General features: G+C 37.5%; 1 protein-coding gene across 3 annotated transcripts in view; it reads right to left on the reverse strand.

The window, feature by feature from the left end:
• The window catches only part of tmem72 (transmembrane protein 72), a 114,150-nt gene continuing 90,230 nt past the window's right edge, over positions 1 to 23,920 (reverse strand). For all 3 annotated transcript variants that reach the window (XM_074675482.1, XM_074675483.1, XM_074675484.1), the window contains exons 3-7: positions 9,120 to 9,267; positions 5,701 to 5,767; positions 3,909 to 3,980; positions 2,231 to 2,370; positions 1 to 691 (exon numbers count right to left, since the gene is read on the reverse strand). In XM_074675482.1, the coding sequence (XP_074531583.1) occupies positions 249 to 691; positions 2,231 to 2,370; positions 3,909 to 3,980; positions 5,701 to 5,767; positions 9,120 to 9,267 (870 nt within the window). In that variant the 3' untranslated portion in view covers positions 1 to 248. The remainder of the gene's footprint in view (positions 692 to 2,230; positions 2,371 to 3,908; positions 3,981 to 5,700; positions 5,768 to 9,119; positions 9,268 to 23,920) is intronic.

Consider the following 23,920-nt stretch of genomic DNA (forward strand, 5'->3'; position numbering starts at 1 on the left):
TTCAGAGTGAATGTGTGCCTGTCAATCTACGCCGGATTCAGACACAAAAAAGAGGTAATCTGAGTAAAAGCCACCAGCTGTGAGCAGAGCTGCTTTAATTTCTGGATTATTCCGCTCTGATTGATTGTTTTTGGAGTAAAAAATGAAGAAATCAGGAGAAATTTCTGTTTAAAAACCAAACAGAGAAGTCTTGATGAGCGTCAGGAGTCTTATTTTGGCGGCTCAGGTGTGCACCACCTTCCAGCAGATCAGTCCGTTATCATGGGTGCTGTGTCTGAGGTAGTATCCGTCTCCGCCTCTCCGTACCCCTCCATCTCCTCCATCTCCCTCTCCACCGGCTCCTCCCTCCCTCTGAAGCACATCCTCCCCGTCCACCTCCTCCTCTCTCTGTCTGAGTCTCTGGGCGCCGTCGTCTGCTGGAGCTCCAGCATGGCCTGGACGCTCTCACCTCCCTCCCCCGGGCTGAAGCTGGGGTCCCTGGTTGGAGGAGTCACTCCTCCTCCTCCTCCTCTCCTCCCGGTCAGGACGTGGAGGAAGGAGAAGGAGCTGATGTGTGAGGGCGCTCCCTGTGACACACACACGGTGGTGGGGCCCGGGTCGTTGTGGTTCTCCTGAGGTCGTTTTGGACACTTCTTCTTTGTTTTCTTGCTCAGGACGAAGTTGAACAGCGCGGTCACCAGGAGCATTATTCCTGCAACCAGAAAATATCTGTTAATCTTACATTTAGCGTGAGGAAGTGTTTATGTTTTTCTGCTTTTATTTATGATGCTTTGACCTGAGGGTCCTACATATTGTTCATGCTGGGTCACTGTCACACTGACATGGCTTGGTTGGTACGATTTATCATCTACACCAGGGGTCTAAACCCTTTACTTTGATAAAAGCCATTTTTCCTCAGCTCACCTGGATTAAAGTCATTCAGGAGCCACAAAATCTACTTTATCTCCACAATTAAGACTATAAAATGTATATAAAATGTATAACATTCTATACAAAGTTGAAATCTATTGAATAATAATGAGAAGATATGGAATTGGAATTTATGAAATATGATGTCTTGGTTTTCATTTTTAGTAAATTGGCAAAAATTTCATAACAACATACTAAATTTCCAAATTTTTAAAATTCTAAAACTGTAGAAAGAAATCTAGAATTTCAGAAGAAATAGCAAAAATGTTTTTTAAAAAAAAAGCAAAAATTAACATTAGTTGTAAAAAAAATTAAAACATTTTGACATTTTAAAAATTTGCAAAAGTTTCACCAAAACTTTAAGGTTTCAAAAATTCGCAAAATATTGACATCCAAAAAATTTGAAAATTCCCCCCCCCCAAAAAAGCAAGAAATTTGGAGTAGCAAAAAATTGCAAAAATTTACAAATATTTTAAAAATGGAAACACTTTTGACTTTTCAGAAATTTGCAAAATTTTCAGTTTTGTTTTTTTTTTAAAGAAAATCAAAAATTGGAAAATATAAATTTGCAAAATGTTAGAAAGATTTTTTTATGCATTTCAAAATTTTGTAAAGTTTCAAACAATATGTATTGAAAAGAAATTGTTGAAAAAATAAGATAATAATAATAAATGTGTAAATGCGCAAAATTTGCATGTTTTTTTTTTTTTGTAAATGAAGAAAAACAGCATATGTTGATTATTTTGTCGACTGATAATATCTTTTTGTTGTTTGCTAATGTCTTGCCACATATCGTCCATCCATCCATTTTCTTAAACACTTATCCTGTTCGAGAGGTGGTAGGAGGTGAAGTAGAGCGGTGGCAGGCTTTATTGACAGATGGGATGAAGATTTAGTTCAACTAAATGTTAACGCAGGATTTTATTTAGTGTCAGTGTCTTTAATCATCAATACCCTCTGGAAGAAAAATAAAATCTCTTTATTTCAGTAATATTTTTTATAGCTTCAAGGAGCCACTGCAGAGGAGTCAAAGAGCTGCAGGTTGAAGACTCTGGTCTCCACATTTACAAACAGTTTGTCAAGCACATAAAGCTGAAATAACAAAGTAAGTAACCTTAGATTATTATCTGTGCAGCTAACCCAATTCTTTGTTTAGCAGCACGTTAACATTTCCTGCACGTTTTCTTCTTTTGCTGCAGTTTAACTACCTGTAACCACAACACCTTTGGAAAACATACAGCGTATCTTGCGAGTGTTGTTGTATCCTCAGCTCTTTTGGCCTCTTCCAGATTACCTGGCTGAGAATTGTGGGAGACCTTACCTGGGATAATAGCGTGCCACACCAACACAGGGTGCAGGAAGCAAACCACTGCCATGATGGAGTAGTACAGGAACTTATGGAAACCTCCGACGTGAGCCATCTTCCCCCACAGCACAAAGATCATCCAGTCTGGAGGACAGCTGAGGAGACAGGGAGGGGGGAGGAGGCAGTGATTCACACAGGTAACAGGTTCAAGTCAAACCAAAGAGATTTCAGCTTCAACACAGGACTGGACGGCACACAGCTAACTGGATCATTTGTTTTTTAGCTCTCTGTGCTTTGTTGCTTTGTTTGCACATCACTTTCTTTTCTTCCCATTTCAATTCAAATTCAAAATAAGCTTTCTTAGCGTGAAGTTTTAAAAAAAACCTGTTGTCAAAGCCAATGTTTTAAAGAAAGGATTTTTTTTTTTTTTAAAAAAAGCACATCAACAATCAGACGTATGTTAAAAGCAAAAAGAGTAAATTGGAAATAAATAAAAAATAATAAAATCACACCAAAAAAATAAACTAACAATATTCTATATTTCCATGGACATAGATGGTTTTTGTTACCTGATAGCATCTTATTAACTGTCTTTAACTGAAGCCGGTCTAACTCTGAGACAAGTTGTCACATATTTGTCTTATTCATATTCCATTAATAATCCAATATCTATGCTGCAAGTCTAACAAATCTAATTTCACCTGAAATATTTCAAGTGGTTCTGATTCTGATCCTGGAGACTGTAAATATACATTTATAAATATGTACCTCTTTTTTAATTTGTTTGTTTAAGTTAATTTATTTATTTTTGTTTTGTTTAAAAAAATATTTCATTTTTACCATTTTTTTGTTTTCTTGTTTTTTTTTGTTTGTTTTTTATTTTTTGGTTGTTTTTTTCCTGTTGATTTTTATTTATTATTTATTTATTTATTTATTTATTTATTTATTTATTTATTCGTTTTATTTTATTCTATTTTATTTTATTTTATTTTATTTGGGGGGGGCAGCAGAAAACTAAAAAAAAAAAAAGCTCAACAGGTATATTTGGAAACAGCAGCTGACATAAATGAAACAATTGTGTTTTGAATTTTGTTTCAACTTTGAATATTATTCTCTGTGTTTATGAATAGATGATAGTGACAATAGAAAGCCCTCTTATTCCTCTAAGCTGAGGACAATTTTCAACAGTGCGGACAAATAAAAAGTTTATTTTTCTTTTCTTTCAAAGAACTGAAGTGGCCAAAGAGGAGTGAGAGGATGACTCACTGTGATGTTTCTATTCTGGCTGACAGATGAGTGTGGAAACAACTTTACAATGACCTAACCAGGCCTTTAATTCTTCTTTTTTTTTAAAAGCCCAGTTTACAGAATATTCATCATGTATGTGCTGTAGGTGACATGTAACACGTGAGTGTTCGGAAAATGTTGCTGAAATAACTGAATAGACCGAGAGGATTCTTCTCTCATCTGATTCTGTGCATCTGGACTGGTTTTACAGAAAGTGGAGTCGCCCCCTGCTGGTTTAAACTTTTATAACCAGACACAACCTCTGTTTGGATGCAGACAGTGAACAGATTATCACACTAACTGATAGAAACTATCTTTAAGTTCCAGCTCCAGGATCTGCATTTTACAGAGCTCGAGTGTTTGTTTGTTTCTGTCTTTGTGCTGCTGCTGAGCGCTGTGTACTCACGGTAAACACATGAACAGAAGAACGTCCAGGAAGTAGGCCAGCTCGAACAACATGATGCCCACAGATGAGACGCTGAAGGAGAAGGAGGAGAGTTCAGGGTCAGGATCTGAATGGATCTGTTTCTAAAGGATGTAAACCTGGATCTGTCTGTTTCATTAAGCTGTGGGAGAGGGTTGAGATCCTCTAATGAGGATAATATGAGCAGTAAAACGACACTTAGAGTGTTTTTTCTTTGCTCGCTTGGTGCAACACTTTTCTGTTTGACTGTCCTGATATGATCAGCGTGCTCTGCCCTCTGTGTGAGGAGTTATCGCTGAACTCTGAGCTTCTGTTTGTGTGTTTGTGCTCCTCAGAGTTTGTGAGAGTAAACAGAAATACATTTCTCCGTCTCCTCTGGGAGAAATGATCCGGTCCCTCTGTGGGAGTTTGGCTCTGAGCCTCAGAGATGATGAGGAGAAGCAGACACGTCTCCTCTCTGCCCTCAGATTCATCGCTCTAACTCCTGGATCTTCTCACATGTCTGAGTGTGTGTGTGTGTGTGTTTGTGTGTGTGTTTATTGGCTGCATAAGTAACAGTGAAGGTAGTTAAAGTTTTTAATTGTGCTTTAAAACCTTCAGCGAGCACAGACTGTAATCCTCATGTTGTGTTTATGCTAAAATCTGACCAGAAAACTGGGTCAGAGGTCTGCAACCTTTACTTTGATTAGAGACATTTTACCTCAGCTCACCTGGATTAAAGTCATTCAGGAGCCACAAAATCTATCTGACCTTCAAAATATAATAATATAATACAAAATGATAAAATAATGTAATATAATATAATATAATATAATATAATATAATATAATATAATATAATATAATATAACATAAATAGTATAGAATAAAATATATAATGTAGAAAATTCTATACACTGAAAATCTAGTGAACAATTATTCAAATGAGAAGTTACTCTTAAATTTAAGAAATTTTACATGTCACGTCTTGTTGTTTTTATATATGTTTGCAAAAATTAAAAACAAAAAAATCCAGAATCTTAAAAAATTTGAAATTTAAAAAAAAATGCATCATTTATTTTTAAAAGTTACATAAATTTCTAGAAATTGTAATAGTTTGCAAAAATGTTAACAAAACGTTAAAAAAAATTTTTTTTTTTAACAATTTTGCAATTTGCAAAAATTTCACAAAACATTTGCAAAAATTTCGCAAAACATTTGCAAAAAATTCACAAAAAATTGAAATTTCAAAAAATTTCAACAGGCTTTAAAAAAAAGTAAAAACAATGAAAAAATAAATAAAAATAATTTAAAATTTAAAAAATTGCAAAAATTCTGAAATTTCAAAATTTGGTCAAAATTTCAAACTATTTTGTATTTTAAAAAACTGCAAAAACTATCAATATATATTTTGGCAAAATTTGTACAATTTTTGCAAATTAAGTAAAAATAAACATATATTGATATATATTGTTCGACCCAGAGAGACCCTCATGCATCTCTTTGACCCCTTTGCAGTGGCTCCTTGTAGCTTTGAAAAAATATTATTGAAATAAATATTTGTTATTTTTCTGACACTAAATGAAATCCTGCGTCAATATTTAGTTGAAGTAAATCTCCATCCCATATGTCCATAAAGCCTGCCACTGCTCACAGGTTGAAGACCCCTGAACCAGGTCGAGCTTAGATGGGTTTAACTGAAGCAGCGGAGGCAGAGTAAGAACACATCAGTAGAAATTCTGACCTTGGATAAAATATATTTTCTGAATCTAGAGCAGTTAAAGTTTAGCACTCACAGTAAGTAGATCCCCAGGCTGCTGAATTCTCCTTGTTGCAGAGTTTCTACTCCCACAGCGCACAGCACTGTAAGAAACACAAAGATCAGACAGATCATTAACTTCCTTGGTGCTGGGTGTAATGACTCGAGTGTCCACCAGGTGTCAGACCTGACGCATTGTGTAACATCTCAAACTGTTAAACTGTTGAAGCATACTTCTTCATGTATTTTGGTCTGAAAACTTTCCAGCATGTCACTACAGACGTCTTCTTTCTTAGAGACATGATGCTTCGCTGTGATCTCTGAGGGAGATCTGAGGACCTCACTGAAGTCCTGGAGAAAAACCATCCTCACTTATCATCCCACCAAACTGACAGGAGTGACCTGGAGTGACCCACGCTCCAGAGGATAAGAGTGAAATCATATCAGGATGTTTAAAAACACATTTATCAGTAATTACTGTAATTATTCCCCTCATGATCACAGAGTGAGGGTAATTTGGGGTAATGGTTATTATCATGTCACTGCTGACGGCTGATTGGTTCAGTGTTTAAGAGGACGCTAAACACATCTCAGCTCTTCAACCAGAGCAGGAATACAACCAGTATGAAAAGCAGAGTGGTGTTTATCATGTCACTCTGCTGTAAAACCCAGATGGGCTGCACAACTAAAGTATTTTTCCAGATATGTCAGGATTAGAGAAAGGTTGATGAGATTTTATTTGTACCAATGCTATTATCGATTCTGCTTATTGATCCGATTCTCTTATCAGTTTCTCTTGTAGATCTTCTGTGAACAAAGCACAGACTTCACAGATTTTTTGTGTCAAGTCAACAACAGTTTATTGAGTTTAAAGGGCCTCTAATATGTGTGTTAGTATCTGTGTCTGCCTCAACCCCCTCCTCAGCCTGGATAGGAATGTTTTGGTTATTTCAGGACGTTTCTGGGCGGAGAGTAAGCATGGTGACTAGAGCTAGGATGACATGCTATTCTCGCGATTCGGTTCTGTTGCGATCTTTAGGGTGCTAATTCGATTTAATTTGCAATTCTTCAATATTTATGGTTTTTGCAATTATTAGTTTTACTTTTTTAACACCAGACCGTGGGAAAAAGTTAAATGATGATGACATCACGTGAGTCAGAGAGAAACATTTCACCCCCCTGCTGGAGAAAAGTGGGAACTTTTTTCTTGTCCAGTTTGTTAACAAAGACTGAAATGAAAAATTTAAATTTGAAAAAACAAAACAATACAATATTTTAACAAAGAATCCTGATTTTGACATTGCCAGAAAAACAATTAAGTATCATATAACATTTTTTTCTCCCAGCCCTAGTAGTAGTTACCTCAGCCAATCACAGAGCAACTAGAACACAAGTGACTTGTGGGTTAATTAGCAAGTGGAAGAAGCTAAACGGAGCGGCTACGATAGCGGACATAGCATGAAAGAAGAAAAACAGTCAAAATGAAAAAGTTTTTCCTAAATGAGGGTAAAGCTTGGCTCAACTTTCACTCGCTTTCAGGAACTTGGAGAACAGCATGGGACGAAGAGCGACATGAGTTAGCGTTCTGCTAACTAAGTTTATGTCAAATACCTGTGGTTTGCTTGTGCTAACATGTTAAGTCAGGTGCATGGCTCTCTGAACATGATATTACAGGTGGTTGCTGGGCTAGTGAGCGTGTTCACAAAATCACAGTCAGAGGCTGTGGGTGTGGGCTGCCGCTGGCACTGAGCCAAGGAGGAGGAGCCTATATACAGTCTTTGGTCTTGCCAAGCATGTTGTTGTCAGGGAAAGGTTTTCAGCTACTGGTGGCTTCTTCAGGAACTTCCTGCCTCCTGAAAAACCACAACATGTGTTTGCTGTTTTGTTGCTTTTGGACAGATTCAGGTCTGTTGTTGTTGTTGTAACTGGATGCTGGAAAATTTCTTGACAAAGAATCCTGATTTTGATACTGCAAAACAAAAAATACCAATATATTATATAACGTTTTTTTCTCCCAACCCTAGTAGTTACCTCAGTCAGTCACAGAGCAACCAGTACACAAATGACTTTGTGTGTTAATAAGCGAGTGAAAGAAGCTAATCAGAGCAGCTACGATAGCTGGTGTAGCACGAAGGAAGAAAAACAACAAAAGTGAAATATACCTGTGGTTTGCTTGTGCTAACATGTTCAGTCAGGTGCACGGCCTGTAGCTAAACATGATGCTACAGGTGGTTGCTGGGCTAGTGAGTGTGTTCACAAAATCACGGTTGGAGGCTGTGGGTGTGTGCTGCTGCTGGCACTGAGCCAAGGCGGAGGAGCCCAGCAGTGCCTCTAGTGGGGGATTTTGGCCTCAAAACTGTACCAAGCGTGTTGTTGTCAGGGAAAGGTTTTCAGCTACTGGTGGCTTCTTCAGGAAGTTCCTGCCTCCTGAAACCACAACATGTGTTTGCTGTTTTGTTGCTTTTGGACAGATTCAGGTTTGATGTTGTTGTAACTGGATGCTGGAACAAAGTCCTCCAACATGAAGAAACGCTTTTTAAGTTAGCATAAATAGGTGATTATCGCTAAAACACATGGCAGCAATTTTCTGTCCTGCTAAAGAAGCTCAGAGATAAAATCTGCACCAGAGGGAAATCAGGAGGACGTAGCTGAAAGCTCGTGGTAGTTTATGGAGTGTGAGAGGAATTAACGCTGCATATAGGCCGGCTGCACATTAACATATACAGTTTGTGCTCCTGCCTCCCAGCATGCTCCTGTGATTGAAGAACACACACAGAGGCAGACAGGCACACGTAGACATCCCATAAACACACACATGTATAGACCCAGTGCACCCAGAGCTCCTGTAGGTGTGAATGTATCACAGCTTGCTCTCAGGAACCCAGCTGGATGCTCAGACTTGGTTTTGGTGTGATGTGAGGCACATGTCTCGGTAAATGTTCAGCGTCTGCAGCTCGTATTTTAAAAAGAAAGCAGCAACCAGAGACCGACCCCCCCAGTTTTGATTTAACGTGCAATCTGTCTGTGTGCACGAGGAAAACACAGTAAGTTTCAATATGCTCTGTGTATATCAGGGAAAACATACGGAGAGTTATCCAACAGCACAAACTGAGCCTCTAACACTCATGGTTTGTAAAATCCAGCTGGAAAACCCTTCATCTGCATCAAAGCTGAAAAATAACTGTGAGATTTTGGGGTCGAAAGTTAATTCATCACAGACGCAGAAGCATAAATCAGCTTTAAAACAACAGATTCTGGGAGTAAATAAAACCACTTCCAGAATAAAAAGCTGAATCTGAGTCCTCATTAGTACCTAATGCACTCACTGCGAAACTGAACAGCATCTGGAGTTGGTTCTGCATCTGCAAGTGTTTCCAACAAATGCAACCCAACCCACGCTGAGACAATAAGTAGACTATTTAATTTCATATTTCTCGTTTTGTGTTTATTTCCTACCTGTTGCTGTAGAAACACCAAGAATCCTGCAGGCGAACTCCACAACCACCCACCAAACGCTCTCAGAGTTCCCCATGGCCTCCAGAGCTTTCCTCTGCCACAGTTTCAGGAAGTGGATCCCACCGTGCGCTGATATCTGAATCAAACTCTGTCATCAGTTTCTGTCTCAAACGATACCAAAGCAGCAGAGACTCATGGTTGAGTGTTTGCTGGAGGAAAGAGAAAAAGCTGGAAAATCCCAGAGTGCCATGATGTGGAGGCTCTGAGAGCAGACCGCTTTACTCCAGGAAGGTTTGAGACTTGGTGCCCTGGTCGCTGCATTAGCTGCTAATCAGCCTCACACACACACACACACACACACACACACACACACACACACACACACACACACACACACACACACACACACACACACACACACACACACACACAAACTTCACTAATACCACTTTCAGCTGGTTTCTCAATCCTGCATGTTTGTCAAGGTGAAACGGTTCAGTTCCAGGTCATCTGTTAACGATGTCACATTTGTCATTAGCTGGTTAAAAATGATCAAACAGAGAATTAATCTTAAGTTTACTTCCTCACACAACCTGCGGCTCTTTGACTCCTCTGCAGTGGCTCCTTGTAGCTTTAAAAAATATTCATGAAATAAAGAATTGTTATTTTTCTTCCAGAGGGCATTGATGATTAAAGACACTGACACTAAATAAAATCCTGCGTTAACATTTAGTTGAACTAAATCTTCATCCCATCTGTCAATAAAGCCTGCCACCGCTCTACTTCACCTCCTACAACATCAACAGCCCACCAACTTTCCATGCACCTGTGGCTAACCTCAAGTTTTACAGCCCTGGGAAGATAACTGCATCTACAACAAGACTAATCTGGAAGAAAATACAGATTTTAATTCTGTGTGCATGGATTCATTTAACTAACAACAAACAACATGCCAGCTTAATATACATGATTGATATGCAGCAAGACATTGGATAACATCAAAAAATAGTGAGCTGAGCAATATTATCAATGCATGTTATCAGATTCAAGAAATCCGTCAGATTTTTTTTCTTTTTTTGGAGTTTTTATAAATTTCTATTTCTTTATTTTTGAATTTTTTTGATTTCCTCAGTTTGTTGAGCTTTTGTTTTGCTTTTTTTTTCCATTTCTGCAATACCATACTTTTCCAAAGTTAGTATTTTAAGATCCAAAGTTTGTTTGCAAATTTCTGAAATTTGATTTTTTAAAATTTTTGCAATATTTAAAAGTTTTTTGAATTTTTGCAAATTTTTGAAATTCAATATTTTTTTTAACCTTTTTTGTAATTTTTTTCAAACATTTAAAATGTTTTTTTTTATTATTTTGTTTGAATTTCACAAAATTTAAAATTTGTGCAAATATTCAAAATTTTCTTTTTTTTATTTATGTATGTATTTATTTATTTATTGCATATTTATCATTTCTAAGTTCTTTGAAATTTCTGCAAATTTTGAAAGTTTCAAATTTATTGAATTTTTTTCCTTTTTTTTTTTATTTTTTTTTTAAATGTTTGAAATTCCAAATATTGTTGTTGTGGGGGTTTTTTTGTTTGTTTTTTGTTTCTTTGCTTTTTTTCCCCAAAATTTTGGAGTTTCAAAATTTTCACAATTTTTGCAGACTTATTAAAAACAAAAAACAAAGACATCACATGACCTATTTCATAAATAAATAAAAAAAACCCTCTGGATTTGATGATTATTCACAAGATTCAAACTATGTTCAGGATAGTCTTGATTGTGAAGATAAAGTAGATTTTGTTTTTCCTGAATGACTTAAATCCAGGTGAGCTGAGGCAAAATGGCTCCTGTGAAAGTAAAGGTTGCAGACTCATCTAAAATTTACTTCCTGACACAGAAACACAAAAAACACATAATGCATGTTTTGAGGTAGAGGATTCATAATAAAATCCTCTTGGTTTTCTTCAGATGCTACTTGTTAAAGACACTTTTAGTAACCTTAACTACAAAGTCTGGAGTCACACATGCAGCTCTTCTTTGGCATCAGTTTAAAGAGAATGATTCAGAGTGACAGAGAAATCCTGAATGTGTTACGCTCTCCTCCAAACCAGCCGTCGTTCAATCTGTGAAAAGTGGAACAAAGTGAAGGAAACGCGATAAAATGGAGCATCAGCCATCAGAGAGCCTTTGACACACTTCCTCAGGCTTCATTACAGGCCCGCCTAATCGTTTAGCCGAGGTGTAAGCTGTTCAGACGCAGCAGAGGCCCAATGGAACAAGTCACACTAACACACACCAGCACACACCAGCACACACACACTCCCTGACTCCAAAGTAAGCTACATAAATCTCCCTAAACCTCTGACAAAGAAACTGTTGTTTCCCAGCTCTGCTTGTTTCCGGCTTAAAACTCAGAGTATTTGTGGCATTTGATATAAAGAGGAGAGGGTTGAAGGAATTCTGCAGATGTTAGACGTGAAATATCGACCATCAGTCACACTCACAGAGCGTTTTATCAGGTAGACCTCACTCGCACTGGGTCGGACCCCAGATAGAAATGAATTTCTGTAAAAGAGCGACCAGTGTAACCCGACCTGCTGTGAATAATGACAGACAGCGCGCTGACCACCCTCAGTGTGTTCAATTACTCAAAGACAAACTAACGAGTGAGCCTTCATCAGACCGTGTGTGTGTTTGAACAGCCTGACTCGGACATACATGAGCTGCAGGAACACACACTGTTCATATGATCATATGACGGACTCCTCAGGCTGGTGTTGGTGTTTGTTTGACATGTTGGGCCCTCTGGTGGTACACAAACCTCCGTCATGGTAATAAGTGTCTGTGTGTTGTTGGAGGATCAGTGTGAGCTTCATGGAGACTGTACGGAGGGCAGGGGTCTTCAGGAAGGTGAGGCTGATGCTAATCTCTGAGACTGTAGATCTAAGGTTACAGAACAAACACAGCCTCATGTTTTCATTGGGTCTGTGCAGCTTCAGACGTGTCCACTCTCCTCTCAGCGCTCAGCTCCCCCAGCGTGACCTCTGACCTCCTGCTTACATGTTCCCTGTAATCACACGGCTTCGCCTCCTCATCACACTCTCTGTGTACAGGAGACCGCAGAGATTAGCCATGCCTCCTCCTGCCTTCTCCTCCTCCAGCCGCTCGCAGTCTGGCGTGGGTGTCTGGCGTCTGACAGAAGCGGTGAAAACAGCTCTAATCTTAATTACACCAGCAGCTTTATGAGCCAGCGTCAGTGCTTTGGGTTGGACTCGGTCCAGGATCACTTCCTCCTGATTGTTTCATCTTCCACAGGCGGTGACAGGAAGCTGAGAAACTGGGCTCATCTCTGCAGATTAATTTGATATAACGACGCCAGGAAATAAATCTGGGACCATCACACCTCACTGAAGTCCTTTACACCAGCACCCTGATGGAGTCTATTAATTACACTGACAAAAGCAGGGAGCCCCCCAGTGGTGGAGAGGCAGAAGTGCAGTTTAAAAAAAAAAAAAACACTTATCTGCTTTCTCAGCTTTTATAACTTTATACTTTTTTTGTTTTTGCAATTTTTTTGAATTCCAAAGTTTGTTGATTTTTTTTGCAAATTTTTTACATTTCTTTTTTTTCTTTTTTCTTTTTTTTTGCAATATTTAAATTCCAAATCTTTTTTAAGTTTTTTTTATTTTGATCCTTAGTTTGTTGAGCTTTTTGCATATTTCTGAAATGTATTTTTTATTATTGCAATATTTTAAATTCCGAAGCTTTTTTTTTTTTTTTTTTGGCAAAGTTTTGAAATTTCAATATTTTTGACCTTTTCTGTATTTTTTTTCAAATGTTTAAATTTTTTTTGATTTTTTGATTTTTATTCTTTATGTAAAAAAAAAAATTGAAGTTATGCAAATTTAAAACATTTCCTTTTTAATTTTTCATCTTTAAAATGACTGGAGAAAGGAAAATAGAAAGTTTCCCAGAGTCAGAGAGTAAAAGATGGTAAAACAATCTGCTTCTTTGGGTTTAATTATTTGGCATCTGCTAATAACACATTTCTTCTTTTAAATCGTTTAATATATATACTTTTTGTTTTCTTTTTTGACTTTCTTTCTTTTTTTTTAATTTCTTTTTTTTTTTTTTTATCTATTTATTTAATTTTAAATTTGGATCAGTTTGTGGATTGTTGTTAGTCCCACAGGGCCACCGTAGAGTGGGATGTAACAACTTCCCTACCTTAACCTGAGCTTCTTGGTCTGAATCTTGTTTTAGAGTCAGATTTATTTGATGGCGTACTGCATACACTAAAAAATAAATAAAAAGAAAAATAAATATTGTTTTCCTGAGGTAACTATTTTATCAAAAACAGAAATTATTTGTTTTTAATTTTACTCTATCATTAAAAACAGGATTCACATCATCATGAATATGTGGAAGCATTCGGGCAACAGAAGTCGAGTTTAGCTCCATGTAATCAAACTAGCTAGTGTTCTTCAAATACTAAATTCAAACTGTCATCTGCATAAAAAAGTCTGGTTAGTCTGTGTTCAATTTCCAGAGACGACACTAAACCATGGAGTCAGTTCCTGTGGAGTTCTGAGCGTCACAAAGCAGCTGGTGTTTGGAGTTCAGAGGAACTGTGCTAACTGCTAACTGCTAACTGCTAAGCCAAACATTCAGTGATTGTAGGCTGAGGGTCACCAGTGAACAGGGTCACACTTTACTCTGAAACACCAGTGACTGCCAATAGGCTGAAGTTATGGGAGTCTTTTAACGTCCATCAAACTGTTATTTTTGTAATGAACGTGTTTTTGGTGGTTACGCCTTCACACCGATTGACCAACCATTAAAGCCTTTCAGTGATTTCTGTTTTTACAAGTTAGTTTTATCATAAAAACTGGATTTTTTTTCTTTCAAGTGTTATAGGAATTGTATTTTTTTAAGGATGGGTAAATATTTGTTTTCTTTTTAAAAAATACGCAAAGCAAGACCCCAAAAGATATTTATGTTTTGGACTTTTCTTGCGCAAAATGTTTATATATATATATATATATATATATATATATATATATATATATATATATATATATATATATATATATATATATATATATATATATGTATATATATATATGAATGATTTGAAATCTCCATCTGTTGTAATGTACTTCCTTTTTTAGCTTTATTCAGCTTTAATATCTATGTCTTTATTTTCCCATCTCCTGATCTGATCCTTGTTTACTTCCTGGCTGTGTCAAATACTTGATTCTGATTGGTTAATTCTCAATTATTCATTCTAAAAGCAGCACCAGGGACTCAGTGATCACACACGTCACATCAGATCAGTCCTCAGGAAGGCTCTGGACTCTGGACTCTGAAACATCCCCCTCTGCCTGTTGACACTGTGGCAAACGCATCACTTCCTGTCTCAAACAGATCTTCACAGTCTGTAAATGACTTTGCTGGAAACGGGAACGATCAGTTTAACTTGTTTTTTGAGGCTGGAGAGGATCTGTTGAAGAGATGGAGGCTGTGGGATCTGAGGGAATATCGTTCAAGCTGTAAAATTATAACATATTAAAACTGATTGAAACTGATTTGAACTGATGGTGTTTACTCATTCCAGTATAAGAAAACACTCAGCGGTATCATCCAGCGCGAGATGAGGCCCAGACGTGGGAAAATCAGGGAAAGATTTGATTGTGACACAGATCTGAATTATGAAGCCAGTTTTGGACAGATATGGAGGATGTGAAACGTCTGCCTGTTTAGTGTCTCACGATGAACACAGATGTAAACACCATGGCGAGGTGGTGATTTGTATCTCACAGTGTCAGAGCCCCCACAGTCTGCTGGAGAATGATGGTGTTTGTGGGGTCCTAACCGCATAAATCAACACAGGTTTATGGATCATAGATCACTCTGCAGCGCTGCTTTAAAGCCTGAGGCTAACAGCCAGGGGACTCATAAAAGAGCCGTAAAGATTTGGAGCTTAAAAAATTAGCTTGACAAATTGTTGCAAAGCTCTTTGCATGTCACCACTTTGGAAACGAAATGCATGAACGCATCTGGATGAATGAATGAAAGTTTTTAGTCAGAGGAATATTTGAATGCTATGTTTGTGCACAAGTCAGAGCAACATAGACTTTTAAAATGCAGTATTTGTGTTTTTTGATATGTGATACAGGCCTTTTGATGGATTTTTCTCAAGCTGTGATTATTCTGATGAAATATAAAAAGAGATAAGAGAAACTGTTGCGCGCTCACATGAGCCTGATTTGGTCCTGGTCTTCGACGTGGCTCAGAGAACCAGAATGTCTGGGTTTCTGTTCACACAGGATGTAAATGAGCTGGCAGAGTAACGTGGAAACGTCCAATCAGGATCCGTCAAAGCGGAGCCCCACGTCCCGCTCTCATGTCTGCGTGTTGACTCTGACCTGTTGGTCTCCGTCAGAGTTTCTAACGTATGTTTAAATGAATAATTATCCCGGCTTCGTCTGGAACACCAGATGTCAAACTGTCACACCTCGTCTGTTTCAGGGTTTTAATCCCAGCACAGCTGAATCTGGAAGTTTCCGTCTCCTGAAATCAGTGGATGTGACTTTGATCTGCTGCGTGTATCGTGGAGATCATCCACTGCTCATGCAGCGGTTGTTTTGGAGGGTCACTCCCCGTCCTTCACTTTAACTGACAGGAGATGACGATGGGAGAACCTCCTGGATGGAAACTTTGTAGATTTTGTTTTCGTGCTGTCCTCTCCTCCTCCTCAGCAGCTCGCAGACGGACCTGATGAGGAGGAACTGGCTCTGACTCTGACAGGCTTCATCAGACGAGTCGTTCATACGGTTTCAGTCAGTTAGAGGATGATGAATGGCGTCCGGACCAGGAGGATGTTTTTATTCCAGGTCTTTACCTTGAGCTGTCGCTGAGTTTAGCTTCACTCCAGGAGAAACAGGGTTTAACGTTCAGGGGCCTTGTCTACTAAGACTTGCTAATCATATGAAAATAAGCTCTGCACCTGAGATTTTCCTTCCTGCATGATCAGAAAACCAAGGGGCAACATCCAGTTAGTAAAAATTAAGCCTCTGTGGAAGTGCTAAATGTTGCTGTTTGTTGAGAATCTGCTTGAGGCTGGCTGCAGACAGACCAGAAGTCACGTACACACACATCTTAGAATAGAATCGAATAGAATAGAATAGAATAGAACTTTGTCACTGTAAAAAGTCCAACAAAATAAAAGTCACAGCAGTAATCAAGAAAACCAAAGTAAGAAAGTGTATAGAAAGTGTAAAAAGCTCCATAATAAAATAGATGCTGACAGCTTGTCCATCATTGTCCAGTCAGCCAGTCTCCACCTCCACAGGGTCCAGGACTGAGCTTCTTCAGCAGTCTGTTCAGTCTCTGTCTCCTGGATCCTGTCTGCTCACAGCAGGTGAAGCTCTTCACATGTGGCCTTGGTGTCTGCTGTTAGCTCTGTTAGCCATGTCTGTGAATAGCATGATGCTACTTGGCTAGCTCGTCCATCTTATTGGAGATAGATCTTACGTTCCCAATAACGATGGATGGAAGGACAGGTCCATGTCGTCACTTCTTAGCTCACACCTGAGAACCAGCACGTCGTCCTCACCTCCTCCTCCTCACCTTGTGGGAAACATCCGGCCTAGCACCGGTCAGCATTGACATGCTACAGGCTGCTAACAGCTGATTTCACATGTGAACAATGCAGCCATGGTTACATGTAGGATCTCCAGACAAACACAGGAGAAAAAGTAGTAAAAATATCACTGAAGACACAAAAAGTTTGGTGTCCATGACCAACAAATGAGCCAAACAAAGTGATGATCCACTCCAAATAAAAAGATGACAAAAAAGAGAAAAAATTACAGACAAAGAAGAGAGAGCTGCTGCGAAATGCAGCCATAGCCAACAGGACGACACCTAGCCTTGACTCTACCTCCCAAAATATTTTACAAATACACAAGCGTGTCAGCTGTCAATCATCGATAAACGTGATGTAAAACCTCATTTTTAACCTCCTATAACTAATGAAAACAAAACTTTTCTGAAAAAAGAGGACTTGAATTCAAGACAGCCAAATGATATCTTCAAATCACCACAACAATCAGACGTGAGAAACATTTCTACCAGGTGTGTTAATTTTTTAAAGTTTGACCACAGCCCATCTGGAATGACTGGGGAGATGGATTTTTAAACCTATACTGCAGCCAGCCACCAGGGGGAGCAGTTTCTGTGGAGACCTCACTTAGAATGACACATTTCTGTGTGTATCCACTCTTTGTACATGAGGCCTCAGGTTTTTCGAGGTGGAGTTAAACGTTGAACCTGTGAGGTTATCACGTAGGTGTCAGAGTTTCAAGGATCCAACTGAAGAATCAACACAGTGACAGACAGTAACTAAACTTTAAGAACAGCAAACTGTCCCTTTAAGACATGTCATGTATTAAAAGAAGAGGGCAATCCCTCCTGAGTGTTGGCACAAACACACACACAGGATCAGATCCTCTGATGGCGAACAGGGAGGACTGTTTGTGATTCAGAGTTTGGCCTTGGTACTGACGCGCTCTCATGTTTTCCTCCTTAATTTTTATTTCTGTCTGAAACGACATCTCCGTCCCAGGAGGAGTCAGGCTGTGGTTGGAGCGAAAAGTCTTTAAAGATGGAGTATTTGCCCTGTAACCAAGAGGTTGCAGCTCAAACGCAGCCCTCAGTGCTCCCTGTAGACTGATGGCAGCCTCCTCCTCCTCCTCCTCCTCCTCCTCCTCCTCCTCCTCCTCCTCCTCCTCCTCCTCCTCCTCCTCCTCCTCCTCCGTCCTGACAGCACATGTCTCCTCCAGCAGGAAGCAGATCTGATTCAAACACATGAATAAAAGATTCAGACAAAAAGCCACAGTATTCCTCCTTAAAACACTGGACTGTGTGGCATCATCTCCCTGTGATAACATCTCGGACGGTGCAGTGTTTCATTGGAGAGAGAAAAAAAACTCAGCTCAGCGTCTTTTACTGTCACAGAGGCTGAAAACATAAAATCTGCTCCTCATTTCAGCCTCGCTCAGACTCAGGAGGAGAAAATAACGTCTCTCACGGTGATCCGGTCTGGCTGTAAAGATTTTCTGATGAGGTCCTCAGAGACTGGAGTCAGACTTTAAAGACGATTCAGAGGAGAAGAGAAGAAGTCCTGATCACACCACAGAGAGCACCGAGAGCATCAGAGAGGAAAAGGAGACGCTGCTGTAGTTTATCATTTCAGAGAGTCGACATGGAGGCTCATGGACCAGGCCAACGGTCTTCAACCTGTGGCTCTGGAGCCTCATGTGGCCCTTTGAATCCTTTGCAGTGGCTCCTTGTAGCTTTAAAAAATATCATTGAAATAAAGAATAGTTATTTTTCTTCCAGAGGGTATTGATGATTAAAGACACTGACACTAAATAAAATCCTGTGTTAACATTTAGTTGAACTAAATCTTCATCCCATCTTTCAATAAAGCCTGCCACCGCTCTACTTCACCTCCTACAACATCAACAGCCTAAATTCAAGTATTATTTCAAGAATTTTTATTAAAAAAATTATAATAATGTATATATATTTTTTTTTTCTTGAGAATTTTTGCATATTTTTGACATTTCAATTATTTAGGTTTTTGAATTTCTGCTAATTTTTGATTTTTTTTGGGAACTTTTTAAATTTCAAAGATTTTTGAAATTTTAATACCCGTTCAAATTTTTGAAAATAATCAAAATTTCATTTATCTTGAACTTTTTGTCAAATTCTTTAAATTCCTTTTTCAATTTTTCAAAATTTTTTAAGTTTAAAATTTTGCAATTTTTTTTTTTAATTTTACATTTTAAAGTTTTGGAAATTGTTGTATTTCAGTTAATTTCAAATTTATTTAGAATGTTTGCATATTTATTCACATCATTTAGTCATTTCATTTCATCATTTTTTTTTAATTTCTTGCTAATTTTTTTGAATTTTTTGCAGCTTTTTAAATTTCAGAAATTATTGAAATTTTAAAACATGTTCGACTTTTGCAACTTGTTAAAATTAAGGCACTCTTGAACTTTTTGTCAAATCAATTTAATTTCTTTTTATTAGTATTTGGAAAATTTTTAAGGTTAAAAAAATTTTGTTTTTTTTTTAATTTTCTGATTTTTTTAAGTTTTGCAAATTTTTGAAATTTCCCAAAATAAAATATTATTATTAAAACTTCTTTCAAAAATTCCCTTTTTTAATTTTCTAAACTTTTGTTTATTTAAATAATAATAATAATAATAATAATAATAATAATAATAATAATAATAATAATAATAATAATAATAATAATAATAAATAAATAAAAATAAAAAAGAAATAAATAAAAATAAATAATAACAAAATTTCAAACAGTGAGTGTATTCAGTGGTGACTTATGATTTTTCAAGTAGTGAAGTAGATTACATGGTGTAAATTCTACTTTACTTTCACTCAAAGTATGCACTTGAAAAAAAAATTCTTACAAAAATACAAGTACTTAAAAAATCTACTTAATTACAGTAAGTTGAGTATTTATAATTCGTTACTTCCACCCCTGATTCTCAGTAAATACAGCAAATGATGGAACAAGAGAGCGACTTTTACAGCTGGAAACAGTGCTGCCAATGTGTGTGAAAAACAAAACATAAAGATTGAAATGCAGACCAAAATCTACAGCACACTGATCCAAAATGAAATCAATATAAAAAGCAAACAGACTGAAAACGTTAAACGCATGAAAACAGAAATATAACTCTACACAAACAGTCGTAAGTTCAGCTCAACCAACAGAGGAAACGCAGCTCACAGCACAAACAACGCCAACGCCAACTCTTCTGCTATAGTTTACACTTTAAGTAATAAATACGGTGTCCTCTGAGGCCCAAACTGATGGACGTGTGATGAGTGTGTGATGAGTGTGTGCAGTGGTCAGGGTGAGGGACATCCTCAGCCTGGTTAAACGTTTCCATGCAGGAGGAGAGGTCTGTGAACAGCAGCTCCTCTGGTTGGTTGCACCTTTTGACCAATCAGAGGAGGCTCTTCTTCTTCTTCTCTTTGAATACCTTTATTATAAAATCAATTCAAAAACAGAAAATGAGTCTGCAGTTCCTCTGAATCCTCCCAGGGTCGTCAGATTATTGGCCGACATCTGCGTTCCCCAAACATGAATCTAAACGGCTTCATCACCACAGTAATTATCTGCAGCGTTATGAAAAAAAGGCAGATTTGATGAAAAAAGTCAGAAATTGTTTCTTCTGGCAGCCAAAGATAGTTGGCCCACAGAAAGGAGAGGAGAGAACTTTCTGGAAAGATGATGACTTTAATTGTGCTCTAATAAGAGCGTGTGTGTTTTTCTGTGTGTGTGTGTGTGAACACCTGTCACACACATAAATTACGTCCTGCTCCTGGGAGAACTCCCAAGAAGAGCTCTCTGAGGATCCCGTTTCTAAAGTTGGCCGAGCGAGGAGCTGAGGAGCTGAGGAGCTGAGGGGCTGAGGAGCTGAGGAGCTGAGGAGCTGAGGAGCTGAGGAGCTGAGGAGCTGAGGGACAACAGATGGATTCAGTTATCATTTAAAGAGCATCATGTTGTTTGTGTTTGCTGTGAATTTTCATTTATTATCGTGTTTATTTGTAGTTTCATGTTTCGTTACCAAACATCTGTGAATACTTTAGGAATATGTGTCTGACGCGAAGTAAAGCTCAGAAAGTTTATGTAACATTCAGTGTGTTTTTCCTCTCATTTATTTTCTGAAATTTGACTTTTTTCTCTCAATAAAGATTTAACATTTTGAATTTTTATTTATCAGTATTAGCCTCTGGAAAAATCCTTCCAGCTCAGACTGAGTTGATTGTTTCTGACACGTCTCAGGTTTCTGGATGCCGCCTGATTTCTGCAGCAGACAAATGTTGAATGAGCTTATAGAGCAGGTTTGATGGTACAGACCAAAATGCAGCTGTGGTGGAAGTCTCTTGAAAGCTCAATATTTTGCGAGCAATGATGTCGATCTGGATTAAATAAAAAAAAACTAATATCAGTTTGTTAAATATGAAGCTGCAAACAGCTGCTTTAATGTCACAATGACAAAAAGCAACAGTAAGGTCTGTTTGTTTATTCTCCTGGTTGATTTTAACTTCATATTACTTTTTTGTGTGTTTTTTTTATTTATTCATTTATTTGATTATTTATTTAATTATTTATTTATTTTTTATTTATTTATCAAATTAATAATTTTATTTTGTTTATTTTTATTCATTCAATTTATGTATTTACTTACTTACTTTTTTATTTATCAATTTTTATTTATTTATTTGTATAATAAATTCATTTTTATTTTACTCACTTTTTCATTTATTTGTTCTGTTTTGTTTTTCTGTATTTCTGTATTTTCTGTATTTTAAATAATTTTTAAGTGACCTTAGTGTTATGAAAGGTGCTTTAAATAAAATATTATTATTATTATTATTATTATTATTATTATTATTATTATTATTATTATTATTATTATTATTGTAATTATTGTTATTATTATTATTATTATTATTATTATTATTATTTATAACAATAATAATAATAATAATAATGATTGTGATGATGATGATGATAATAATAAAATGAAGAAGAGAAATGTTTTAATAATTATATTTAATTTATATTGATCCTCTTTTTTAATCAATAAAACTTTTCTTGATCTTTCTGAAGCAAACAAACAGAAGTGCAAACAGTTTTCAGCTCTGCTCTTGAAAATTAAAAAAACTTAATCTGATTGAATTTAAAAGCAGAGTCTGGCAGCCTGAATAAGGGAAATTTGAGACGTTTTCAGTTTTGTGGAGTTTAGTGTGTGTTTTATATAAAAACAGCTCCTTTAAGAGAAGAAGAGGAGAAAAATGAAACATGGTGGTGCTGTTGTTTGTTTCTCTGGATAAAAACTGGTTAACCGTACACAGATCTTGAAACAACCCAAACGCCCTGAAGTTACATCACACTGAGCTGAGCCTCGATGAAGATGAAAAGTGGACCACCGTCAGAGTGACGTCTTCCTCACCTTTCCCTGCTCTCTCTGTGACCTCTGACCCTCTTTGACCACACAGAAGCCTCCATCAGCAGGGTCACGGCCGCTCTTAAACCCTCTCTATAAGACGGATGCTGAAGTGTTGGCGTTTCCTCCACAGGCTCCGTGCGACCCTGACAGCGTGGGTCAAGCTGGCGTGGGCCTGATGTGATTGGACTAAGAGTTCAGGGAAAGGTTCATGATGAAAACAGACGAGTCAGATATTCAGTTTTCTGATTAATGCAGAGGAAAAGAGGAAGTGACAGAAAAATCAGATCCATGAAGATCAATAGAGGTGATCGGTGAAAGGTTAACAGGATGTTTCATAAAGCAGAGTGAAAAAGACAAAGAGCATCTTTTCAGAGAGGGTCATTTGTCCAAACAGAGACGCTCAGAGCAGCAATAAGTCAGACATGAAGTGTGTTTATATTCACAGGATTCAGGATTCAGCAACAAGACACAGGAGCTGACAACGTCCTTAATCACAAACGCTGTTTTCCAACCGCCTACTCCACCAGCAGAGCCCACTATTTCAGTCTGTAGTAGTCATTGAGCGAAAAGTTGCAAAATCCGCCAATTCCAGTCTACCTGGAAAACTGTTTCCCACAATGCAACACTGTTTGTCTACGCAGGTGGCAGGTTTTGGGGTTTTGGTAAACTACCGCCATCTACTGGAATGAGTCAGCATTACAACTACAAAACAACAACGCTAACATTAGACGGAAGATGACAGTATTAAGGTTCATTGTTCGCTGTGCTGCAGTTTGCCTCAGATCATTTACTGAAACATTAAGGAATCAGTCACAGAGAGAGAAGAGAAGCTGTTTGACTTTTACCTGGGGGAAAGGTGAGTCCTGTCTTTCTCTGTAACTCCCTCTATTCCATGAGCTGAACCCTCTGTTTAACATTAATCCATCTGTTAATGAGCAGAGCAGCATAATGTGGCTACAACAAGGCACCTGGTGACAAGCAGGGGCGTGCCAAGACTTTTAGACTGGGGTGCCCCGAGCATATGGAGGCCCAAAACTGCCAAAAATTAAAAATAAATAAAAGTGAAAAAAATAAAAACAAAAATAAATGAATATTTACACAAGTAGAGGATGTAAAGTACTGAGGATTATGTTAGCCCACACTCGCCCAGTAATATTTATTTTTGCTTATTGTATTACAGATACAGGATCAACAGGCTACAGAAAATGGCAGAAAATTAAAAGAAAATGAAACTGATAAAAACCAAACTGGACGAAAACAAAGTGTTTAAAAAAAAAAAAGTTTTTAGTTATAAAGTAAACTTTTCACAACTACCAATGTCTGCACGTTCCTTTAAAACAAAACATGTAGACTCATAATATTGAATCCTGCAGCTGCAAGTGCTGTTGGCAATGGCTGAAAGTAACTAATAAAGTAACTTGTAATCTAACTTAGTTACTTTTAAAATCAAGTAATCAGTGAAGTAACTAAGTTACTTTTTAAAGGAGTGATCAGTTATCGGATTACTTTTTCAAAGTAACTGTGGCAACACTGGATAGAAATGAAGTGAAGCGGAAAAAAAAACACAAGTAAATCTCGTTAAAGCCCATTTAAATCACTAATGCTCTTTTTAAACCACATGTGGATTATGTAGAAGTGTTTTTTCCATCAGCTGCAAAAATAAAAATCCTGTCCAGATTTGTTTTCAATAAGTGATAAACTTCTGGTGTAAGATTAAAAAATCAAATGTGATGATTCTGTTTGA

This window comes from Halichoeres trimaculatus, unplaced genomic scaffold (assembly GCF_033239565.1).
Source record: "Halichoeres trimaculatus isolate MK-OKI-2021-1 unplaced genomic scaffold, fHalTri1.1 fHalTri1_scaffold_8, whole genome shotgun sequence".
Taxonomy (NCBI): Eukaryota; Metazoa; Chordata; class Actinopteri; order Labriformes; family Labridae; genus Halichoeres; species Halichoeres trimaculatus.